The sequence below is a fragment of the Larus michahellis genome, chromosome 13 (genome assembly GCF_964199755.1).
Source record: "Larus michahellis chromosome 13, bLarMic1.1, whole genome shotgun sequence".
Classification (NCBI taxonomy): domain Eukaryota; kingdom Metazoa; phylum Chordata; class Aves; order Charadriiformes; family Laridae; genus Larus; species Larus michahellis.
The window spans coordinates 4168790-4191242 of record NC_133908.1 but is presented as its reverse complement, the minus strand read 5'-3'; the positions used below and the strand labels follow the sequence as shown (position 1 = coordinate 4191242).

General features: G+C 65.6%; 3 protein-coding genes across 7 annotated transcripts; 2 read left to right on the top strand and 1 right to left on the bottom strand.

The window, feature by feature from the left end:
* Positions 1–292: 292 nt before the first annotated feature.
* SLC8B1 (solute carrier family 8 member B1) lies at positions 293–6434 on the bottom strand. 4 transcript variants are annotated; one of them, XM_074606608.1, is made up of 15 exons: positions 5696–6433; positions 5050–5202; positions 4899–4951; positions 4736–4793; positions 4363–4468; positions 4085–4252; positions 3890–3997; positions 3746–3802; positions 3368–3498; positions 3030–3171; positions 2568–2689; positions 2215–2368; positions 2045–2125; positions 1430–1494; positions 293–1341 (listed from the first exon to the last, which is right to left on the bottom strand). In XM_074606608.1, exons 1-15 carry the CDS (start codon positions 5849–5851, stop codon positions 1144–1146), a joined length of 1752 nt encoding a protein of 583 aa, XP_074462709.1. In that variant the 5' UTR covers positions 5852–6433; the 3' UTR covers positions 293–1143. The 4 variants fall into 4 exon arrangements, with proteins under 4 accessions (XP_074462709.1, XP_074462708.1, XP_074462707.1 ...); XM_074606607.1 differs by having other exon boundaries at positions 3746–3997; positions 5696–6161; positions 6379–6424; XM_074606606.1 differs by having other exon boundaries at positions 3746–3997; positions 5696–6434.
* Positions 6435–8559: 2125 nt separating this feature from the next.
* Positions 8560–12874, top strand: PLBD2 (phospholipase B domain containing 2). Its single transcript, XM_074606343.1, has 12 exons — positions 8560–8822; positions 9007–9100; positions 9205–9363; positions 9819–9919; positions 10365–10579; positions 10666–10760; positions 10838–10998; positions 11139–11234; positions 11557–11628; positions 11745–11897; positions 12053–12215; positions 12326–12874. The coding sequence occupies exons 1-12, from the start codon at positions 8632–8634 to the stop codon at positions 12491–12493; spliced, it is 1668 nt and encodes a 555-aa protein (XP_074462444.1). The 5' UTR covers positions 8560–8631; the 3' UTR covers positions 12494–12874.
* Positions 12875–14686: 1812 nt separating this feature from the next.
* SDSL (serine dehydratase like) lies at positions 14687–18548 on the top strand. 2 transcript variants are annotated; one of them, XM_074606272.1, is made up of 9 exons: positions 14715–14803; positions 15518–15639; positions 16039–16225; positions 16316–16355; positions 16469–16608; positions 16902–16990; positions 17107–17334; positions 17457–17581; positions 17700–18548. In XM_074606272.1, the coding sequence occupies exons 3-9, from the start codon at positions 16058–16060 to the stop codon at positions 17891–17893; spliced, it is 984 nt and encodes a 327-aa protein (XP_074462373.1). In that variant the 5' UTR covers positions 14715–14803; positions 15518–15639; positions 16039–16057; the 3' UTR covers positions 17894–18548. The 2 variants fall into 2 exon arrangements, with proteins under 2 accessions (XP_074462374.1, XP_074462373.1); XM_074606273.1 differs by lacking the exon at positions 15518–15639 and having other exon boundaries at positions 14687–14803.
* The last annotated feature ends 3905 nt before the right edge of the window (positions 18549–22453 follow it).

Below are 22453 nucleotides of genomic sequence, written 5' to 3'. Positions count from 1 at the left end.
CCGTGACGCTGCGCTTCCCAACCCTGCGACTAAATGGCCGAGTCAGGCGCATGTGACCGGTGTTGAGAAATCAACTGCTGCTGAGCCTGGAGGAAACCACTTCCCCCGAGCCGCTGGGTGAAACGTCCGCGGGGGTGTCACCCCCCCAGGCCCCGCTGCGGCTGCTGGCTCAGCTCCGGAGAGTCTGGGGGTGTCCCCTCTCCCCCTCCAAAGTCACTGTGCTGGGTAAGGGCTGTGCTACACTCCGCAGAGCGGGAGAAAACGGCCTCACAGCAAACAACACAAGTCGAGGTTGGGTTTGTGTTTGTTTTTTTTATTGGAATTTTTTCCCTTTTTTTTTTTTTTTTTTTTTTTTACAGTGCCTAAACCTAATCTTGCCAGAGGTCACACTGCGTGTGGAAACCTCCAACTCCTTTCCTACAGCTCCGTCTGCCCAAGGAGGAGGAGAAAAGTAGGATCTGAAACTCAGGTTGAAAAACATCACTTAAAAAAGCAGGGGAAACCAGCCTCCCTTGGTTTGTTCGGTTGTTGGGTTTTTTTTCTTTCTTTTTTTCCCCCCCCCCTCCAGCTTTGCTTGCATTAAAACCAAGCGCTGCCCTGGAGCTCTGTCACACCTTAACCCCACCTCACTTCACCCCGGCTGCTGTTTCCCACCCGCGGTGTGAACACGTCACGTCCTTTTGCAGTGACAAACTTGTGCTCGGACCTTCCCAGTTATCCCACCGTAGCACGACTGGCCCGGCCCTGGCCCACAGCGGCCAGGATGGAGACGGGCAGGGGCAAGTAAAGCGGTTGAAGAGGTAAAACCTCTCCTGTGGCTCACCCTGGGCTGGAGCCACCATCTCCTCTGCCCCTGCCACCAGGACCGGAGGAAGCCAAGGTCTTAACCTCACTCCTCGGAGCCACCTTGAGTTAAACCAGGTTAAACAGCAGGGAGAGGATGCAGCTAACGACCAACAGCTCCTTTCCCAAAGCACAACCAACCAACCCTCGTCCCCGAAAGCAAAGCCTGAGATGCCTCCGGCACGCGGTGGCAGTTGAGGTTGGGGTGTCCTTGTCCCCCTGGCAGGGGGGCCCAATCCAGGGGGGAGGCAGAGGGAGAGCCGGGGATGGATGCGCATCTCCTGCCAGCGGCGGGGCCGGTCAGGCGGCGGAGAGACGGATCACCCTGAACTCGGTCAGCAGGGCCACGCAGAGGAAGGCCAGGTAGTAGAGGATGAGGCAGACGCCGTAGGCCTTGCCCAGCTGGAAGCACTGTGCCGGCACCGACACGAAGGAGAAGACCAAGCTCAGCCCCAGGGCCCCGGCGAGGATCCAGACCAGGAGGCTGTCAGGCTCCAGCTGCCGGAGAGATGGGGAGTGATGTGGAGTGACACCGGGGTCCTGCGGCCAGCCTGACGCGCGTCACTGCGACCAGGGACAGCCTTACCTTCACCACCAGCTGGCTGCTGGTCATCTGCAGCAGGCAGCCCAGTCCCACGCCGACCAGGATGTCTGGGGCACGTTCAGGATGGAGATGCAGCACAGGGGACCTCGGAAGAGCGACGGAGCCGGCCACAACCCTCCCGTCCTCAGGAGGGGGACACCACCCCCCCTCTTCCTCCTCCCTGCCTGCGCCCCAGGGCTGTTGCCCAGCCCAAAGTGTCGCCTGTTTCTGGCGAACACAACCTGGAGCACTCAAGGAGCTTCAGCCTGGTCTGGGGACCACCCAAAGCCTCCTGGATGGTGGCACAGCCTCTCTCCCTCCTTCCCTTTGGCAGATCCCGAATCTGCCAGACTCCAGCCCAAAACTCCACCTGCTGGGGCTGGGACAGCAGTCAGGGACAGGAGGATGCTGCTGGCTCCGTCCACACAGGTCCCAAACACCACACCAGTCCCTTTGCACTGTGCAGGCGCCAGGGAGGTTGCCACCATCCCAGGGTCCTGCCCAGCTCCTTCCCCGGGGTGCCCCAGGAGCGGGGGCTCTCCCAGGGCTGCAGGCAGGGAAACTGAGGCAGCCCCTGCCCCATGCACCACCACCACCCCCCTGGCACCCAAAGGATACTGAAGATGATGCCCCCGAAGCAGGCGGAGAAGGCCATGCGGGGATAGCCCTGCCGTGCCATGGTGAGGTCGGAGAAGGTGTCTGCAGAGGGAGGAGGGGAGACCTTGGGGGGGTGCCAGGAGGACGGGTGCCCCTGGGGCAGGCAGCGGGTGCAGCGGGGGAGCCCTCACCACCGATGCTGTTGCCCCAGGCCAGCAGCGTCAAGCCCAGCACGGTGTTGCTCAGCTGGAAGATGATGCCCAGGGTCCGGAGGATGTTCACCAGCTCCGTGGCCGCGGCGTTGATCCACATGGCACTGGCCAAAAACCCAAGGAAGGCAAATACCTGCCGGGCAGAGGGGTAAGCTGGTCCCTGGGTGCATCCCGCAGGACCCTGCACCCCTCCAGCCAGCCGTGTCCCTCCTGGGGACACTGGGGACCGGGAAGGAGGTCCTGTCTCCTGCTCTGCCCCCAGGACCCTCAGCCCGGGACAGAGTGGGCTGGGCTGGTCTCTGGTGGACATTCAGGGCTGGGGGACACCTTACGCAGTGGTACTTGGGTGGCTCCTCATTGCTTGTGGTGATGAAGATGATGATGGCCAGGACAGAGCCAACCAGCATGATGAGTCCCCAGACTGGGAAGACACCCTGGATCTGGTACAGCCCATCTGCAGGTGGTGGAAAGAGGGGGCATCAGAGCAGCCCCGCAGGCACTGCACGGGCTGGGGCAGGATCTGACCAGGCTCATGGCATTAAAGCCTTGTCCCCTAAAGCCACCTCTACCCTTAGCCCTCACGGGGCTGATCCTCTCTGTGCCTCAGTTTCCCCCGGGACCTGCGGGGAGGACAGAACCATCCAGCTGCAAACCAGGCCCTCCAGCTTGGCTCTTCACTGGCCCATCCTCCCCAGCACGGGGTGCCAGCTCCAAAGGGCTCCTACAGTCCCCAGGGCTTTGGTGGCCGTCTCTGTCCCATCCCCTGAGTGTCGGGAGCTGCCCCAGGCTCTTACAGGTGCCCGACTTCAGCGTGAGGACGCAGAGCAGGGGGCTGGTGAGGACGTGCAGGCAGTTGAGGGGTCTCTTCCAGTTCAGGTCGTCCTTGTCAGGGTCCACCACGGGAACGGTGAGCAGCAGCACCAGCTCCACCGGCACCTGGGGGGAGCAGCCGTGAGCGGGGACGGGGGACCCCCAAGGTGGGACACCCTGGGATGTGCCCAAAGACCTGTACCCCACCTGCCTGCCTTTGTCCCATCGCAAAGCCCAGGGGTGACACAGCCCCAGGGGCCAGCAGGGCGAGGAAGACCCTGTGTGGGGGCTCCTCCTGGCTCGTCTCCCCCCAACTCCTCACCTTGAAGACCTTGAAGACGCGCCAGTACCACGGCTTCCTCCTCCACTTGCGGTAGTCCAAGGGGCTGAGGGCAGTGGTGAGGATGCGCAGGGAGGTCTCCTGGGAGGGGAGCAGGGGACGGTACTCCTCGCCTGCGGGGGGACGTGGCGGCTGAGCAGGGTGGGGGCTCCCTAGTCCTGGTCCCCCCGTCCCTTCCAGCAGGGGGCTGCAGTCACCAGCACAGCCCCGGGGAGATCCCCCTGCCCCAGGGTAGCCCCTGGCCACAGCCAGCCCGTGGGCTCGGCCACGCTTACAGCAGCAGCCTGGGGGTCCCTGAGTCCCCCAACAACCCCCGGGTACAGAGCGGTGTCACCCCCGAGCCCACGGGGACGGACATACCGTAGTCCCCACTGTTGGTGCCCGAGGACTCCCGCTCTTCAGTGTCTGTCGGCATCTCTGGGGGGGGGGAGAGGAGAGGAGGGGCTGGTGGGGGGAGACCCCAGCAGGCCGGGGGTCCCATTGGCACAGCCGGGTGGCCCTTACCTGGCTCCCAGGATCCGGGGGGGGGCAGGCCTTCCCCCCGCTGCCGCCGGTGAATCCAGGTGCAGAGCACCACAGTGAAGACATAGAAGATGTAGAGCCCCAGGTAACCTGGGGTGGGGGGAGCGATGGGGGGGGTGGGGTTATGGCACCCCCAGGCTGCTCCCGCCACCCCCCCCAGTACCCCATAGCACTCACCCAGAGCTTCTCCCAGCGTGATCCTACCGAAGTAGAGGACCATGAAGGTGAGGAAGACGGCCACCATGTAGAAGATGACATCCCTGAGGAAGGGCCTGGAGGCGGCCGTGAAGGGCTTGACCAGGGCGATGCCCCCGGCCACCACTGTGGTCACGAACACGCCGGCACCTGCCAACGCAACGGTTCCCTCTCAGGGGGGAACATCCCACGGCCCCGCAACGTCCCTCCAACCCGTCACAGCCCCCTGAGCCAGCAGCCCCCAGTGCGGGTCTCCTTACCAAAGATGGCCCCGATGGCCAGCCCCGCCGTCCGCGGGTCAGAGAAAGCCACCACGGCGCTGAAGACGTCTGGTGCCCCATTGCCAAAGGCCAGGAAGGTGACACCATGGAGAGGGGACGTCAAGGAAAAGACCTAGTGGCCTCCTCCCTGCGGGGACACGGGGCGCCTGCCCGCTCCAGCCACCGCAGGACTTCTCCTGGTGCCAGCACATCGATGCTCACCCCACCACTGTCTCCACCTCACGCTCCAAATTGTTTTACCCCAGCACGGTGCCAAGGGTTTGCAGAAGTGCCCCCATCATGTCACCTCCCCCTGTCCCGTCCCTGCATCCCCCCTCCCCGGCCGAGGTCCCCCGTGACCCCCCAAGGATACTGCCACGTTGTGAGACAGCTTCAGGTTGGTGGAGATGGCCGATAAATTGGGGCAGAAGCTGGAAGGGCAGAGGAGGCGGAGAGGGGTGATGGGGCTGCTCCGGGACAGCGGGGACTCCCCACTCACCCCGGGGACCATCCCCTCCTCCGGGGGGGCTACTCACAACTTCTCCGCCGTCACGCCGAGGATGATGAACAGGTAGAGGAGCCAGAGAGCCTGCGGGGTGCGGGATGGCAGAGAGAGGGGTCGGTGGGGTCTCCGCGCCCCCAGAGCTGAGCACCCCCCAGCAGCATCATCCCTGCTCCCGTCCTTACGTAGAGGGTGACTGCCAGGGGCAGCAGCCGGGGGGGGAAGACGCAGAAGACCCCCTGGAGGTAGTCGAGGAAGCCGCCCTCCAGCCGGCAGTCGGGGTTGCTCCGGATGAAGCGGCACCACTCGGAGCTGTTGTATTTCCGCACCTCCCAGCACTGGCGGGGCAGAGCAGGGGGTGCTCAGCCAGGCACCCCCAGTCCCGTCTCCCCCCCCCGCACCGAGCACCCACCGCCACCCCGAGCACCCACCGCCCGCCAGCCGTGGGGCCCCCTGCCCCTCTGCCGGGCTGCTTTCGGTAGGTCACGGTCATCCCTGCCTCAGTTTCCCCATCTGGGTGCGTGGGTCAAGGGCTGTGCCAGGGCCAGCGGGGGTGTGAGCTCTTGTCCCCATCTCTGTCCCTGTCCCCAGGGCCCCCGCGTCACCCCCCCCACCCAACCCCGGGCCATGGGAAGGCGCCGGCCTGGCAAGCGGCGAGGTTTTCAGAGGAGAAAACCATCAGCGCAGGAAACCCCGGTGAGATCCCGGCTGCGATGGCGGGGACAGGGGAAGAAGAAGCGGGGACGGGACGAGGACCCCACCACCCCGGCAGCACCCGCATTCCTCCCGCCACCACAACACCCGCCCCCCCCCCCCCACCCCCGCACTCACGTCCAGGCCCCGGCCGTGGCTCAGAGCATCCCCCCCGGGAGGGATGGTGCCCCCCAGGTCCAGCGACAGCGGGGTCCCGGCTGCCTGCGCCCCCGCCAGGCTCAGCGCCCCGGCCAGGCTCAACGCCCCGGCCGCCCCCACGGCACCCTGCCCCATAGCTGGGGGGGGCGGGGGGGGAAGCCCCCCAGGGAGGTGGGGGGGGGGGTGGGCACCTACCGCTGGCGGCGGCCCCTGGGGAGGGAGAGCAGGGGCGGCTCCCGGGCCCCCATCCCGCAGCCCCCCGGGCAGGCCGGAGGAGGGGGGGGGATTAAAAATAAATAATTAAAAAGAAAAATAAAAAATAAGAAAAATTGAGATAATGATAAAAACCCGCTGGAAAAAAAAAAAAACAAAACAACCCAAACACGGTGCCACGCCACGTCCTCGCCGGGGGGGGCGGTTCAGCCCCGGGACCGCTTCCGAGCGCCTGCGGAGCAAAGGGAGCGGGGGGAATAGCGCGGGAGGGGGGGACACCCCACGCAGGACCCGGGGACACGCGGGAACCCCCCCCCCCCAAGGCAGGGAGGGGACGGGGAGACCCCGGTGCGGGTGGGGATGGGGGACCCCCGGGGGGGGAGGGGGGTGTGCCGCGGTGGGGGGGTGCTGGGGGGAGCCGGGGGACCCCACCCGCCCCGCGGACCCACCGTGGCGGCGCGGCCCCGCTGTTGTGCGCGGGCAGCTGATTCCCCCCCCGCGTCTTAAAGGGGCCGCCACCCTCCGCTCTTAAAGGGACAGCGCCGCTTTTTCACATGTGGCTGGCAAGGTGTCGGCCGCGGGAGGGGGGGGGGAGTGGGGGGGGGTGTCTCTCCCCCGTGTCCGTCCCCCCCCACGCACCATCCCCGCTCTGTGCCCCGTCCCTGCGGGCTGCGGCACGGCAGGGGCTGGACACCCCCGCTGCGTGCTGTGCCCACCTATCCCCCCCCCCCCCCCCCCTTTGGGGTGACCCTCTGAGACCGGGCGTGCTCGTCACAGGCATGGCCGAGGATGTTGTCGCCGGGGGAGGAGCACGGCGTCGAACAGCTGGGCTGTGGTGCACGGAGCTGTGCAGACCCCCCCCCAGCCCCCCCCTCCCCCCGTGCTGGTGGCCCTGCCACCACGCAGAGGGGCCTTTGCTGCTGCCAGTGTCCCTCTGCACACCGAGCTATGGCATGGCCGGCGTCCCCTGCTCCAGGACACCCTGCTGTCCCCAGCCCCGGCCGTGTGGCCCTGCCCCACACAAGCCCCCGTGATGGGTTTTCGGGGGGAGGAGGTGACTATCAGCGCGTCCCGAAGACCCTCGTGGGATTAAAGGGTCCATTTCCCACGCTGCCCAGTCTCTGACCGAAGTCACAGGCTGTACTTCCCTCGGAGGGCAAAAAAAGAAGGGAAAGGGAGAAAAATAAAGACCCAAAGGCAACACCCAGCTCAGAGGGTCTCTAACAGCAGCCCGGGTCCAGTCTGGCACCCAAAGGCCTGTGGCACCCACTGGGTGCAAGCCTTGGCCCTGCCAAGCGCTGCCGGGAGCCAGCCCAGGGAGACAGCGCTGCTTCTGCTCAACTGGTTTTCCCGGTTTTAGGCCCAATTTTGGTGTCTCGGGTCCCTGCTCACGCGGGCAGTGGGTACGCCGTGCTCCCACCGGGGTTTCTGCAGCCAGGTCTTGCTGCGTGGCCGGGGGCGGGTGGCCGGCAGGGTCCCACGCAGCGCCGAGCGCGGGAGCCGGGAGGTGGGGGCACTGGGTAGCACTGGAAAATCAAACCAGCAGCAACTGGGAGGTGGCGGGGCATGCTGGGTCACGCCGCCTGCCCACAGGAGCGGTGCCATCGGGGTGCTGCCCTGCCCAGAATAGCCCCAGGCATGTGGCACCTTTTCCGGCTCCGAGGCTGATCCAATAAAGGGCATTACCGGTCCCATCCCACCGGAGATGGGGCCCCAGTAGCACCCCCACTCCAGCAGCTCCTGGCCGAGCCCCCTCGCAGCACCCAGCATGGGCTCCGGAGCTTTGGGGTGAAGCTCTCTCCCTCCTCCATGCTACCTGGCACCATGCCGTGGCATGGCACGAGCGCGCCAGGCCTCGGGCAGGCGGCTGCGGTGGTGCTGGGGGTGACACCAAGCCTTGGGGCTGTATAGGGCCAGGCCGTGGGGACTCTCTGAGCCCCACGGTGGTCTTGTCACAGCGGGCTGGGGGCTCCCAGCCCTCTGCCCCCACCCCGCCGGGACACCCTACGCCTCCCGGGGGGGGACTTTGCCCGCTGGAGGAGCAGGGCAGGCGGTAAACAGGCGCCGGCTGGGATTGCACAAGGTCGGGGCTGTGGCAGCGCCGGGGCCCGTGAGGTCGGGCACCAGCACCTCGTGTGTCACCCCCCCACCCTGAAACCCCCGCCATGGGGCCCAGACACCCCCCCCCCTCCCCTAACAAAGCCATCAGGCTTTCACTGAGCCGCTTCCCACGGGCCACAACCGGCTGGGGTTGGACCCCACGGGGTGTGGGGGGTTGTCCCCCCACGGGGGACACACCGGGTGCCCTACGACGAGGGGGCCCGCGGCTGTTTGGGGCGGCGGGGTGGGGGGTGGGGGGGGACGACGACCCAGACGGGGGACGGGAACCTGCGCGTGTCTCCTGCGGGCGGAGGGGCTGGGGGGGATGGCTGGGAGATGGGGGCGTGTTGGGGGGGGGTGGGTCTGTGCATGGAGGGGGTCACGATGGGGGGTTTATGGGGCGGGCTGTGGGGCCCCCCCACCAAAGGGCAGGCGGGCGCTGGGCGGCGCGGCCTGGGGGGCAGGGGGCGTGGCCACCCCTACGCCCCGCCCCCAACTCCGCCCACAACCGCGCCATAGGCGCGGTTGTGGGCGGAGTTAGGGGCGGGGCGTAGAGGTGGCCACGCCCCCCCTCGGTCACGCCCGCCGCCGCCGTCCCCGCCATGGCGGCGCTGCGGGCGCTGCTGGCCCTGTCGCTGGTCACCGCCGCCGCCGGGGTGGCCCCCGTCCCCCCGCCGCCCCGCAATGTTTCCGTGCTGCTGGAACCCGGCTCCGGCCAGCTCCGCGTCTTTCCCGGCCGCCACCCCGCCGCCGTCGCCTGGGCCAGCCTCGACGACCGCATCCCCGACGTCGGGTAGGGAAGGGGGCGGGGGTCGGGATGGGGACCGGGGCTCGCACGGAGCCCAGCGGGGATGGGGCGGCGGGGGAAGCCTCGGGGGACCCGTCGCGGGTGGGGCGCCACACCCCCCCCCCCCTCCCCGTGTCCGGGCCCCCCCCCCCGTGTCCATGTCCCCCTTCATGTCCGTGTCCCCCCCCAGCTGGGCCTTCCTGGAGGTGACCACCAACGCCTCGTACAGCGACAGCCTACAGGCCTACGCCGCCGGGCTCGCCGAGGCCGCCGTCTCCGAGCAGGTAAAGGGAGTGACCCCCTCCCAAATCAGGGTCCTGAGGGGCACGGCACGGTCCCTCCCCCCGGCGGACCCCCGCCGGTGACGCCGCCGGCATGTGTCCCCCAGCTGATGTACATGCACTGGATGAACACCATGGTGGGTTACTGCGGCCCCTTCAAATACGAGAGCGAGTACTGCGAGAAGCTGCGGAGCTACCTGGAGGCCAACCTGGGCTGGATGGAGGAGCAGATGGGGAAGGGGCAAGACCCCGAGTACTGGCACCAGGTGAGGATGGGGTACCCCCACCCGGCGTGGACCCCCCCCCCCCCCCCCAACAGCCCCCTGGTCTAATTGGGGATTTAATCAAGAGGAGGGAACAGGGCAGCGAGGGGTGCGCGGGGTCCTTGGCCGGGCTCCAGGAGGGATGACGGGGATGTGGCCATGGTGGAGCCTCCTCCCCTGGGCGACTCATGACCTTCTCCCTGCCGGAGCCTCACGTGCTGCTGTTGGGGTGCACAGAGGGTGGCTCCCCGCCCCCCCCCCCACTCCCCCCTGGCCACCAGTGCTGAGTCACGTCCCCGCTGGCGGTGACACTGGAGGTCCCTGCCTCTGCAGCAGCGCCGGGACATGCCGGCTGTGCTGCGTCCCCTGGGGGATGGGGGGGAGCCCGCCCCCGCCACGACCCCTCGCCCCTCTTCCCTGCGGGAGCCGAGTGCCAGCTCTGTCCCCTGTCCCCGCAGGTGCGCCTGGCGCTGCTGCAGCTGAAGGGGCTGGAGGACAGCTACAACGGGCGCCTGGACTTCCCCCGCGGCAAGTTCACCCTGGCGCCCTTCGGCTTCCTGTGAGCTCCTTCTCGGAGGTGATGGGGGGGTGGTCGCCCCAGGGCGGGCTTGGGGTGCTGCTGGACGGTGGGGACTGTGGGGACATTTCCTGGATGTCCAGGGATGCCCAGTTCTGCCCCCGGTCCCCTTCACCCACCTTCTCTGGGCGTTTGGCCTCTGATGCTGGGGCGGGATGGAGACAGGGCAGGTTCTCCTCCTCCCCAGCACCGTGGGCTGGGTGCTGGGTGCCCCCCCAGGCCTGCTGCAGCTCCCTGCCTCAGTTTCCCCACTGCTCTGCTCACCCTTCCCTCCCTGCTCAGGCTGCTGGGGCACTTGCGCCTGCCCCAGGGTGGGATGGAGAAACACCCTGCAGCCCAGACAGATGGACAGAGAGCTCTGAGCCAGCTCGGCTCCTGGGCCAGCCTGTCCCCCACCTGTTACCCCGTGTTTCGTGTCCCCCCCCAGCCTACTGCAGTTGGGGGGTGACCTGGAGGACCTGGAGTCTGCCCTGAACCGCTCCTCCCTACGGCGTGTCCTGGGCTCGGGCTCCTGCTCTGCCCTCCTCAAGCTGCTGCCGGGCCATCGGGATCTCCTGGTCGCCCACGACACCTGGACCTCCTACCAGTCCATGCTGCGCATCATCAAGAAGTACACCCTGCCCTTCCGCACCTCGGCCGGCAGTGCGTGGGCTGGGCTGGGGGGGCGGGGGGCTGTGTCTGACACCCCCCTTTCTGATGCTCCCCTGCTTTTGCATCCCCTCCTCCAGGCGATTCTCAGATCCCCGGGAGCATCCAGGTGTTTTCCTCCTATCCCGGCACCATCTTCTCCGGGGATGACTTCTACATCCTCAGCAGCGGGTTGGTGAGTGGTGGGGGGGTCCGGTCTTGGGGGCGCCCTCCCCGGCCCCGCTGCCCTCCCCGTCACTCCCCTCCCCGCAGGTAGCGCTGGAAACCACCATCGGGAACAACAACCCGGCGCGGTGGAAGTACCTGGATCCGCAGGGCAGCGTCCTGGAGTGGCTGAGGAACATCGTGGCCAACCGCCTGGCCCGCAGTGGTCCCGAGTGGGCCGCCGTCTTCCGACGGTTCAACAGCGGCACGTGAGCGGGGTGGGATTGGAGTGTGGGAATGCCCCCCGCCTCCGCTGGCTGTCACGGGAAGGGGGGATGGGATGGAGGGAAGCTCCCCCCTGGGCAGAGGCCGGCTGCCGGAGGGATGCTTTCCCCCTTCTCCGTGCCAGGTACAACAACCAGTGGATGGTGGTGGACTATAACGCCTTCACGCCGGGGAGGGCCAGCCCGCCGCAGGGCGTCCTGACCGTGCTGGAGCAGATCCCGTGAGTGCCCTGACGCCTCTCCTCTCCCGTCCCCATGGGTTTGGGGAAGCCCTAGGGGTCCCGTCTGCCCCGGCCGAAGGGGTGGGAGTCAGCCCGTGGGGATGCAGATGGAGGCAGGAGCTGCCTGCGCTGCCCCTCTTGTGGGTACGGGCTGCCCGGGGATGCTGGGATGCAGGTGATGGGCGCCCAGCACCCCTGGCTGCGGTGGGAACCTGGCGGTGGGGACCCCCAGCATGTCCGCCCCCCTTCCCAGCATGTCCCCCCGCCGCGTCCCCGCTGGATTTCACCGCTGCTCTGACCCATGCTCTTCCTCCCGGCGCAGGGGCCTGGTGATGGCGGCCGATCAGACGGAGCTGCTCTACCAGCAAGGCTACTGGGCCAGCTACAACCTGCCGTGAGCTCCGTCCGGCCTCAGCCCACCCCACCGAAGCCCCGTAAAGGGGGACAGCCGATGCTGTGGGTCAGGCGGGTGCTGACTCGCTGGGTTCACCCCCCTCCTCCCCCCTCTAGGTACTTCGAGGAGATCTTCAACGCCAGCGGGAACCCGGAGCTGGTGAAGAAATACGGCGACTGGTTCACCTACGACAAGAACCCGCGCGCCCAAATCTTCCGCCGGAACCAGACGCTGGTCCACGACCTGGACTCCATGGTCCGCCTGATGCGGTGGGTGCCGGGGACCCCCCTGAACCTGGGTGCTCCCCACCCTTCCCCAGGGATTTGCAACCCCCGGGGGTGACTTTTTCATCATTATAAATGTATATATATATTATATTTTTTTTCCCCACCTTCGCCACCGCTCTCCCTTGACCGCTTCGCAGGTCCAACAACTACCTGCGGGACCCGCTGTCGCGGTGCCGGGGCTGCGACCCCCCCCAGAACGCCGAGAACGCCATCTCTGCCCGCTCCGACCTCAACCCCCCCAACGGCACCTACCCCTTCCCGGCCCTGCGCCAGCGCTGCCATGGCGGCACCGACATGAAGGTGGGGGGGCCAGGGCAGTCCCGGGGAGGGGGGCTGGCAGTCCCTGCTTGCCCTTTCCCCATACTGACTTGTACCCCTGGTTTTTTCTCCCCCCCCCCCCACGACACCAGGTCACCTCCTCGGGCATGGCCCCCACCTTCGGGCTGGTGGCCGCCAGCGGCCCCGCCTGGGACGACGTGCCCCCCTTCCGCTGGAGCGTGTCCCCCTGCAGCGCCCTGCTGCACATGGGACATCCCGACCTCTGGACCTTCCCCCCCGTCAAGGTCCGCTGGGACTGAGCGGGCGCCGCTGGGCTGAACCCGTCCGTCCATCCTCTCGTGGGCGTCTGTCCCACGTGGGGACCCCTTTTCGGGGGGCAGCTGGGTGGCGGTGGGGGTCGCAGCGCTCTCCCCTGTCCCCAGGGGACTGGCTTTGGGCGCGAGGCGGGGGTCCCTTGCTCCCCTGGCTCTTTCTGCTTCTGCCTGTCGCTGCCGCATCCCTGCGGTGCTGGCTGCGCCCCCTCCCCGGCGGGGGGCTCCGGCCCCGGGGCTGGAGCCTGGTTTTGGGGGGCTTTTCCTAGAAAAAAGGGGGGCGGTCCTGGGAGGCTGGGGCTCGCCCGCGGGGCAGAGAGGAGGAGAGTGAGCTGGTTTGGCTGTGACAAATAAAGCGGTTTGCGTGCAGCGGTGGTGGTGGCTGTGCTTTGCGCTCCGCCGAGATTCTCTGGTGTCTTGTATAAGGGTTGGGCTCGCGCAGAGGGCTTCTCCCCCCACGTTCACGGGGTGCTCCCTGCTTCTCCGCTGCCTCCCATCCCCGGCGGGAGGGGGTGCAGCCAGCCAGGCTGGGCTCTTTGGGGGTGCAGCCAGCCAGGCTGGGCTCTTTTGGGGTGCAGGCTGCTAAAATTTCCCTGCTGCTGCGTCAGGCTGGGTACCCACTGTGGGGCAGAGCTGCTGCAACGGGGGAGCCCAAGGTGTGGTCCCACCACTCGCCCCCCAGGACGGGGTGACGGTCCTCAACCCTTTTGTCTTCCCCTCCTCTGCCACCTGTGTGTGTGTGTGTCCCCCACCCCAAAACTCCCCTTGCAAAATCCTCTTACCGCAGCTCCCTTGATCCGCTCCGTCTCGTTAGGAATAACGAGGTCATTACTGGGGGATTAATGAGCTGGTGCTCGGCAGCGCTTTGAAGGCGCCAGGTTCCCACCGGGGCTGGGGGCCCTGCGGCTCCCCGGGGGCTGCACAGGGCCGGCTTGCAGCAGGTCTGGGCTGTTGGGGTGCTGGCACCCCAAAAGCTGGGATGGGTGCTGGGGGTGTCCAAAACCCGCTGTGCTGGGGGGGCTGCAGGTAAGGCGGGGGGTGGCGGAGCCTGTGCCCATGTCCCCTGGTGTCCCCATGGTGTGTGGGCTCCTACGGCTGGGAGCGCTGCCTGGGGGGGGGGGGGGGCTCCGTGCCTCAGTTTCCCCGGGTAGGAGGAGGTCACCGCCACCGAGTGACGGGGCAGAGAGGAGGGACAGGGACGTCGATGTGAAGGACGGGGCATGCCGGAAAGGCGGCAGCAGCTGCGTCGCTGCTTCCCTGGCTTATTTTATTTTCTTAAAAGCGGAAAAACAAACAGAAGTGGTTAAATACCGCCCCAGCGGCAGCGGCGCTTGGCTGAGGCCGTGTCACCCGGGGACACTGGCCAGGGGATGTGACCAAGTGACAGCCTGGCATCGCCTTCCCCGGGACAGGGACGGAGCCGAGGGGGATGTGGAGTAGGAAGGGACCCTCCAGCATCCCGGGGCTGAGCCGAAACATGGTGCCCTCGCCGAGGGGGTCCCCAGCCTCCTCCCTGTGAGGCGGGGGGGGCTGTCCTTGTGCCCCAGCGCCTGCCGCCAAGGGTCCCCAGGGCCCATCCCTGTCCCATCCCCAGGGAAGCGCTTGCAGCCCCTCTGCCCACCGCGGGGTGAGGGGATTGATCCATGGGCACCCAGGGAAGCTGGGGCTTCTCTGCCTCCGCGCCTTGATGCCCCTGTTCAAGAAATCCTCATCGTCCCTGGCATTTCCAGTCCCCGATGTCCCAAAAGCAGGGTGGCTCAGTGGAGAGGCGCCTGCTCCCTGCAGGCAGCACCGCGCCTCCCCGCTGACCCTCCCCGTGCTGCGTGCTGTTTACTCTGAAGCCTAACGATGGCACAAGCACAAGGGGTTAGTTAATTCCCTGCCAGCAAAGGCCAGCTCCATCAGGGACAGGGCTGCCTCGGAGCTCCCGCCCTGCGCGGTGCCTGTCACCAGCGCCGCTCTCAGCGGGGGCTTTGCAGCACGGTTTGGGTGTGAAATCCTGTGTTCTGGGGTCTGTTTCACTGCTGGCAGCGGGGCAGAGCCAGGGGGAGTGGGGGGGTTCCCAGTGCACCCCATTTGGCTGCGTTGGGCATGTGCCAGCCCGTGTGCAGCAGCCCCCCCCTTGGGACCCCCATGGAGCCGCTGCGGAGGAGGACGGGACTAACTTTGTGCCAAAGCGGCCTCTGCTTCCAGACCTCTCCTCGGCTGCGGGACAAGGAGCCAGGGACGGACCTTCCTCCACATCCCACCTTCCTCCTCCTCGCCCACCGGGGACAGAGCCAGCCCCTCTCTGCAGAGGTAGGGCACGTGCTGGGGGGGACCCTTACCCTGGGGAGGTGTCACCAGTGCGGGGGTGACAAGAAACGGTCCTGGGTGGTCCCAGACGAAAGGGGGGGGCTCTGTCTGCTGGGTCCCTCCGGGCAGCCCCGTCTCCCGGGGATGCTCATGGGGTCCCTGCGGATGCTGAGTGGGGACCCTCCCCCGCGCAGACGCCTCCAGGTTTGGGGGGGACTCATTGGGATGGCTCCGTTCGGAGGCGATGAGGGGTGTCTCGGCTGCCCACCGGGAATTTGGGACGGGCAGGCTGCCCTCGCTGCCCTGGGTGTCTGGGTCAAATGGGCAAAGTCCTCAAATCCACTGGGACGTGGTTCTGGCTGGACCCAGGAAGCACCGGTGCTTGTGCCCAGCTCGGGGGGTGAGCCCTTGGGGACCCCCAAAGCCATTTAGGAGCTGCCTCTCCTCTTTTTCCCCTCTCCTGGGTGCCCGCATCCCGTCTCCTGGGCACGCGAAGGCCGCTGGGATTTGGCTGCTGGGGCCCCATGTGGCTGTCCCTGCTTGGGGACCCAGCACCGTGCCCGGGCCGCGGCCAGGCACTTTCGGCACCGATCCAGCCCCGCGGTGGCTCGGAAAATCCCGCCCAGGGCACAGGGAAGCTGGCTGCCTGCCTGGCGCTGAGCAAACAGCCGGGGCCAGGGCAATCTTTAACCCCTGCCCCATCGCCCCGCCGCGCAGCGGGGATTTGGGGACACCGGCACAGCCCCTCCCACGTCACCTCTCCCTCCTCCGTCCCCCAAACTCGGCAGCGGGTGAGGAGCTGGGGACACGCAGCGAGGCCCTGCGGGACGGGGCACCAGGTAACACCCACCGCGGGGTGGCCCCGGCTCCGTTAGGGGACAGCGCGTGCGGGGAACACCTAGGGACACCAGGGGCTTGGGGACCAGGAGGATGGAGGAGGGGGTGACCTGGCTTGTCCTGGGGCTCTGGCAGGGAAAGCCTATCGCTGCACCCCAGGGCTCGGTGCTGCTGCATCCCGGGGCCCGGAGGGGACACTGGGGACAAGCAGGGTGATGCCACCTTGTCTCTGCCCTGAGCTGCAAGCCAGCAGTTCTGGCGCCTTGTCCCCTGAGTCCCCTTGCCCCCGCAGCCCCCCATCCCTCCAGAGGGGCTCCTGCACCCCATATAGGGTGGGCAGTGGGGCAGTGGGGGGGACCCCACGGGAAGCAACGGGTGCCACCCCCACCTCTCCCTGTCAGAGCATCCGTCGCCGGGGCCATGGCGGCTCAGCCCCGCGGGGGCGAGAAGCCCTTCCACATCGTCTCCCCCCTCCTGGAGAGCCTGCCCCTTTCCAAGGTGGCGGGCACCAAGGTCTACATGAAGCTGGAAAATGTCCAGCCCACCGGCTCCTTCAAGATCCGGGGCATCGGCCACCTCTGCCAGGAGGTGAGGGTGGGCAGGGTGCTGCCCTTCTTGGGGGGGGGCACAGTGGGGGGACACAGCCATCCCCTTCCCTTCTTCCCTCTCGCCTTTCAGGCTGCCAAGAAGGGCTGCCGCCACTTCGTTTGCTCCTCAGGTGATTGGGATGGTGGGAGCTATGGGGGGGCGGAATGCTCACGGGTAATGTTGGGGGGGTGCGAGGGGTCGGGGGGAGGGGCTGGAGCCCTGCCTGACCCCCGCTTTCCGCAGGGGGGAACGCGGGTCTGGCGGCGGCGTATGCGGCCAAGAAGCTGGGGGTGCCAGCCACCGTCGTGGTCCCCAGCACCACCGGTCCCACCACCGTACGGAAGCTGGAGGAGCTGGGGGCGGCGGTGGAGGTCTCCGGCCAGGTACCCCCACGGCAGCCCCCTAAAACTGGGGTCTGGGGGGGGGGAAACTGAGCCTGAGCTCAGCCTGCCCTGCGATGCCGGGGCTCTGCATGGCAATCCCCATCCCAAAACGTCCCCCTCCTGCATCACCCGCACCCCGGCATCGCGGCGGGGTCAGCCCGGGGACCCCCCACCTCAGCCCAGTGCCCTGGGTGGGTTTCTGGTGTCCCCCAGCCCCGGCGGTGATGAGGGACCCGTCTCCGGGGCGTGAGGGCTGGACATGGCCCCGCTGAGCCCCCATCGCCCCCCGCCAGGTGTGGGATGAAGCCAACAGGAGAGCCCTGGAGCTGGCGGAGACCGAGGGCTGGGTCAGCATCCACCCCTTCGACCACCCCTTGGTGTGGTGAGTGCTGCCAGGCCTCAGCTCCTGCCCCCGCTTTGCCCCATCCCCGGGGTCCGGGCTGGCTCCGGGTGCCACCAAGCTGCATCCTTTGGTGTCCCCCCCTCACCCCGCCTCAGGCAGGGTCACGCCAGCCTGGTCCAGGAGCTGAAGGACTCGCTGGAGACCAAACCGGACGCCATCCTGCTGGCGGTGGGCGGCGGGGGGCTGCTGGCGGGCGTTGTGGCTGGCCTGCACCAGGTGGGCTGGCAGGACGTCCCCATCGTCGCCGCCGAGACCCAGGGGGCTCACAGCTTCCACGCGGCGCTGGCGGCCGGCCGGCTGGTCACCCTGCCTGACATCACCAGGTGAGATGGGCTTTGCGGGAGCAGCCGTGCGTGCGATGAGTTGGCAGGTCTCAGCCCCGCTCACCGGAGGGTCCCGGGACCACCCTGGCCGCCTCCTGTCACCTCCTCCCCTCCCGTCCCAGCGTGGCCAAGTGCCTGGGAGCCAAGACGGTGGCGGCGCGGGCGCTGGAGTGCGCCCAGGAGTGCCAGGTCATCTCCCAGGTGGTGGAGGACGCGGAGGCCGTGCGAGCCGTGGAGCAGTTCCTGGGTAAGCAGGATCCCGCTGCGGGTGACAGGGACCGCCGGGATGCGCTGGAGTCGGGGGGACGATAGGGACGGGGTGGGTGGGTGTCTCAGCGTGTCCCCCCGCTCTTGTCCCCCTGCAGATGACGAGCGGATGCTGGTGCAGCCGGCGTGCGGGGCCGCCCTGGCCCTGCTCTACACGGGGCGGCTGCAGCGGCTGCAGCGCGAGGGGCGGCTGCGGACCCCGCTGGCCTCCGCCGTGGTGGTGGTGTGCGGGGGCGGCAGCATCCAGGCGGCCCAGCTGCGGGCCCTGAAGAGCCAGCTGGGGCTGGAGTGACACCCAGCCCGAGGAGGGGGACGCCACGGAGCCCGGCCGGCACCCGCTGCTTGTTTACCTTCCAAAATAACCAAAATAAAGCCCGGCTGCCTGGGGGACGCCGTGTCGGTCTCCTCCCGCAGCCTCGGCATCCATGGTGGGATGGGGAAACTGAGGCACGCGGGGACGGACGAGAGCCGGCAGGGAGGGAGCCTGTGCCTGTCCCAGGGCAGGACGGGGGTACCCACATCCCGCTCTTCCCTTTGGATGTGCCGGGCATCCTCCTCCCCGACCCTCCGTCCCCCGCTCCCCTGCTCTTCCCCGGGCTGTTTGGGCTGTAGCTCCCCGCCTCAATTAGCGAGCGCTCCCTCTCTGACTAATTACTTTGCTACTGTCTTTATGCATTATTATTCTAATGATTATTAATTATTACAATCTTCTCCCGTTCCTGCCGCGCTGTCTGCGGGCAGAAGAGAACAACACACGCAGAACCCGCTTGTTACAGTGATTTATTGACCGAGCTCCCTGGCTGCGTTTAACACCCATGGGCTCTGAGGGGGGTGTGTGTGGGGGGGAGTGTGTGTGTACCCCATCCCAGAGCCCCCATGACCCCCCTTTTTTCCCCTATCCCGCTCTTTTTTCCCTTTCCCCCCCTTTCCTCCGGGCTTTCCCGTTCTCTGCCGTTCCCGCTCTCTAGTGCTGCGTTTGCTTTTAGCCCTTTGCTATTTGCGCCTCCCCGGGTTTTTTTCGCGTCCCCCCACCCCCCGATGGCATTTTGCACACACCCCCCCTCCCCCCCGGCTCCCTTCCCTCCATCCCCAGGCGATGTGGGGTCTTGCTCCCACTGGGGCTCCCCCATGCCCCCACCATCACCTGGTGACCTCGGGCGGGGAGAAAAGCCCTTTCCTGCCCCAAAACCCTTCTCAACCTCCTCGCCTTTGGGACACGGGGGGCTCAGCCCCAGGACCCACTCACTCCCCCCCCCCGCAAGATCACAGGCATCTCCCTCAAAGCCCTTTCCCCTGGCCGGGCGCCTGCCCCGGGACCCTACAAATCCCCCCTGCCCCTGCCTTCAGCCCTTCTCCTCTCTCCCCCGGTACACCCCACCGGCCAGGCCAGCCCCCCAGATGCTTCTTGGAGGCCAAAACCCCATAAATCAAAACTCTGCCTCTCCATCGTGGGCAATATCGTATGGAAAAAGGTGTTTCCAGGGAGCACCGAAGGCTGGAGAATCCTATTACGAGGCACGCTATTAATTATAAGGAGTCAGCCCAACCTACTCCAGCCATTTTTTATCCCAGGTCCAAAACCTGATTACTTTCCACCTTCTGCAGACCTTCCCCTTCCTGGGGAAAAAAATAAAAAAAAAAAAAAAAAAAGGAAAAAGGTCAGGGAAAAAAAAAAAAAGCTGTTTGCCCAACAGCTTTGGAAAAGAAGTTTATTCCCAGGACTGATGTTGCTCTGCCGGGGACCACGGGGGAGAGCTCGCGGTGGCGTTTCCCCAGCACGGTCCCACGGGGGTTGTTGCTGGGGGTACATGTGGGCACAACTGCGGGGTTTGGGGTGACCCCCCCAAGCACCCCGACAATGAGCTTTGTCCCCTCCTTGCCTTGACGAGGGAGGGCTCAGGCTTTGGGTGTCAGCTGTGGGGGGGAAACTGAGCTTTGGGTGCCCCTGGCAGGGACATGGGGGTGCAGGTTACCTGGGGGACACCACGCTGGGGGTGGCCACGGCCTCAGCCGGTGGGAGGTGACCCTGCGGCTGGAGGCAGGGGTGAACCCTGGGTGCTGGTGCCTTCTTGGGACTGCTGGGGTGATGGGGAGCCCAACCCTGGCTGCCATGGGGACCCTGGCTGTGATGGGGACCCCCGTCTTGGTTGTGATGCTGTACCCTGACCCCAGCTGCAATGGGGACCCCAACCCTGGCAGTGATGGGGACCCTGGCTGTGATGGGGACCCCTGTCTTGGTTGTGATGCTGTACCCTGACCCCGCCTGCAATGGGGACCCCGACCCTGGCAGTGATGGAGACCCCGGCTGCAATGGGGACCCCGACCCTGGCTGCCATCCCCAGCTGCGATGGGGACACCAGTCTTGGTTGTGATGCTGTACCCTGACCCCGGCTGCAACGGAGACCCTGACTCCAGCTGCGATGGGGACCCCAGTCTTGGTTGTGATGCTGTACCCCGACCCTGGCTGCAATGGGGACCCCGGCCCTGGCTGAGGTTAAGGGCTAGGATAACAGGGGTCTGAACCCAGCTGCTCCCAGCAAGACCAGCTCCGTGTCCCACGGCCTGGATCCTGCCCCTGCGCCCTCCCGCATCCATCAGGTCCCTTCTGCCAGGACCGAGCGGCCCACGGGTGTTTGCTGGGACTGGCAAGCCCCCAGACGGTGAATTGGGGAAAGGTTTCGCTCCTGCATCCAGCTCCGTGCTGGCGGGTCCCTGCTGGGATGGCTGCTCCCGCTGAGCCCCATCCCCCTGCGCAGACCCCTCTGTCCCCCTGCACGGGAGGTGACAGCCAGCGTCAGCCAAAGTCCCTCCTGCAGTTTCTCCTGTCCCTGGGATGGGGTGTCCCAGCAGCCCGCAAACGGCCCTCAGATGTATGCCTTGGGTTTAAAATAATAATAATAATAATAATAATAATAATAATAATAATAATAATAATAATAATAATAATAAAAAATAATAGCAGCCAGTGTTCACTCAGTGAATGACCTTGTGCTCCATTTTAAAATCTTCAACACTGAGCTGGAAAGGATGTTATTTAACGTGCCCCGTCCCTTATGAAAAGCACCCGTTAGCTGATAACACCGACAGCCTGGAAGGGATGTGCCCCTGCCTCAGTTTCCCCACCTGTGAAAAGGGGAGAAGGTGCTTTTCTCGGCGGGTGATGGGAGCCTGGTGTCTTTGTGATGGCCTCAGCTCCCACCTGAGGGATCCCTCGGGGCTCGGCCTGGCTCGTTTGCCACCCCGTTATTAATGCCGGTAATGGCATAGGAAGGATAAATTCCACCACTTGGCTGAACAGGGAAAATATGCAGAGAAGTGGTTGGCTTTTCATAAATCATCGGTGCTCCGTGCTACAACCGAGCCAGGACTTAAAATTCAGGTCAGGAGAGAGGGACTCTCGTAAGCCAGCGAGGGAAGGTAATTTATTCTGTTTATATCTTTTTACTGCAAGACAAGGTGGGGGGGGGGGAGGAACTCTGCCATGATTTTGCATTTTAAATATTAGTTCAGAGCTGCAGCCTGCCTTGGACTTTATTTATTTTTGTATCTCTGAAAACAAGAGAGGGAAATTGGGGGGGTGAGGGGGGAACTGGGGGAGGATAGCCCCCTCCTGCCTGCCCTCAGTGCCCCCGCCAGGGCAGGTGGGGCAAAAGATGCTGATGGTGTTGACGGACCCTCCCCTGTGATGTCCCCCCAAAGGTGTTCCCCCCCAGGAGCCCTGCTGCCCCCCGCCTCGGCACTCCCATGGCTCCCCCATGGGGATGCTCTGCCAGCTGGGCTGTGGGCGCCTCTGGCGTGCCCTTGGGGGGGTTTTGGGGGGTCCACACAATACCCCCCGCCCCACAGGAAGAAATGGTGCACTGGTCTGTCTGTTGTGGGGGAAGGTACTGAGCTGGGAAATGTGTGTGTCCCCCCCAGAGAGCCGGGGTGATGGGGGGAGCGTGGGGGGGGGGGCGTGCTGGGGTACCAGGTGGGTGATGCAGCAGCATCCCCCTGTACAGGGCGCACCCATCCCACCCAGGGCACCCAGGGGGGTGCTCCCCCGCACCCCAGGCAGGGCTGAGGAGGGGAGCAGGGCAGCCCTGCCGGCAGCTCTCGTGGTCTTATCTTAAAAAAAAAAAAAAAAAAAAAAATCCCCACCAACAAAAAACCACCCCAAAACAATAAAATGAAAGGGACCAGGTGACCGAACAGTAGGTAACTAAAAGGTTTTTTATTCACATTGAACAACAAGAGCCATTCACACTAACAGCCTCCGCAAGAGGCAGCGGGGACAGGAAACCCACGACGCTTTCAGAAAACAACTTTTTTTCTTTCCTTTTCCATTCTCCTTCCTTCCCCCCCCACCCCCACCCCCCCCAAACTTCTATCCTCTCACCCTCCCTCCCCAGCGCCACCCCTTCCCCGGCCTTCCAAATAGAAAAATTCAGAGCCTCCGATGACTAAAGTACAATAAATAATCAGTAAACACAAAAACATACTTTATTTGTTTTGTTGTTTTGGTTTTTTTTTTTTTTCCTTTATACAAAATAAAGAAACTAGAAGCAAAAACTATAATACATCCTTAAATTGGCGGAGCCTCCGGGAAACGTTGGGGTGGGACTCGGCGTCGAGGCTCGGGTTGGATTTCTGCTGTTGTGGTGGTTGGGTTGGTTTTGTTGTTTATTGGGGTTTTTTGTTGTTTATGGGGTTTTTTTTGTTAGGTTTTTTTCCTGTTTCTGCCTCTTTCTGGTGTCTTTTCCGCCGCGTGGGACCCCAATCTCAGCCGGTTACTGGGGCAGCCCTGGGCCCAGTTCCCCCCCCCCCAACACTGCCCATCACCAAAAAACGGCTCCGAACCCACCTTCTCCTT

Coding starts and splice junctions, on each gene's coding strand:
- SDSL (XM_074606273.1), top strand. CDS start 16,058: ATGGCGGCTCAGCCCCGCGGGGGCGAGAAGCCCTTCCACATCGTCTCC. Junction 16,609..16,901: donor CGGTGGAGGTCTCCGGCCAG/GTACCCCCACGG, acceptor GCCCCCCGCCAG/GTGTGGGATGAAGCCAACAG. Junction 17,582..17,699: donor AGCCGTGGAGCAGTTCCTGG/GTAAGCAGGATC, acceptor GTCCCCCTGCAG/ATGACGAGCGGATGCTGGTG.
- SLC8B1 (XM_074606606.1), bottom strand. CDS start 5,851: ATGGGGCAGGGTGCCGTGGGGGCGGCCGGGGCGTTGAGCCTGGCCGGG. Junction 5,203..5,695: donor GCCACGGCCGGGGCCTGGAC/GTGAGTGCGGGG, acceptor CTGCCCCGCCAG/TGCTGGGAGGTGCGGAAATA. Junction 4,952..5,049: donor CCCTGGCAGTCACCCTCTAC/GTAAGGACGGGA, acceptor CGCACCCCGCAG/GCTCTCTGGCTCCTCTACCT.
- PLBD2 (XM_074606343.1), top strand. CDS start 8,632: ATGGCGGCGCTGCGGGCGCTGCTGGCCCTGTCGCTGGTCACCGCCGCC. Junction 8,823..9,006: donor GACCGCATCCCCGACGTCGG/GTAGGGAAGGGG, acceptor GTCCCCCCCCAG/CTGGGCCTTCCTGGAGGTGA. Junction 12,216..12,325: donor ATGGCGGCACCGACATGAAG/GTGGGGGGGCCA, acceptor CCACGACACCAG/GTCACCTCCTCGGGCATGGC.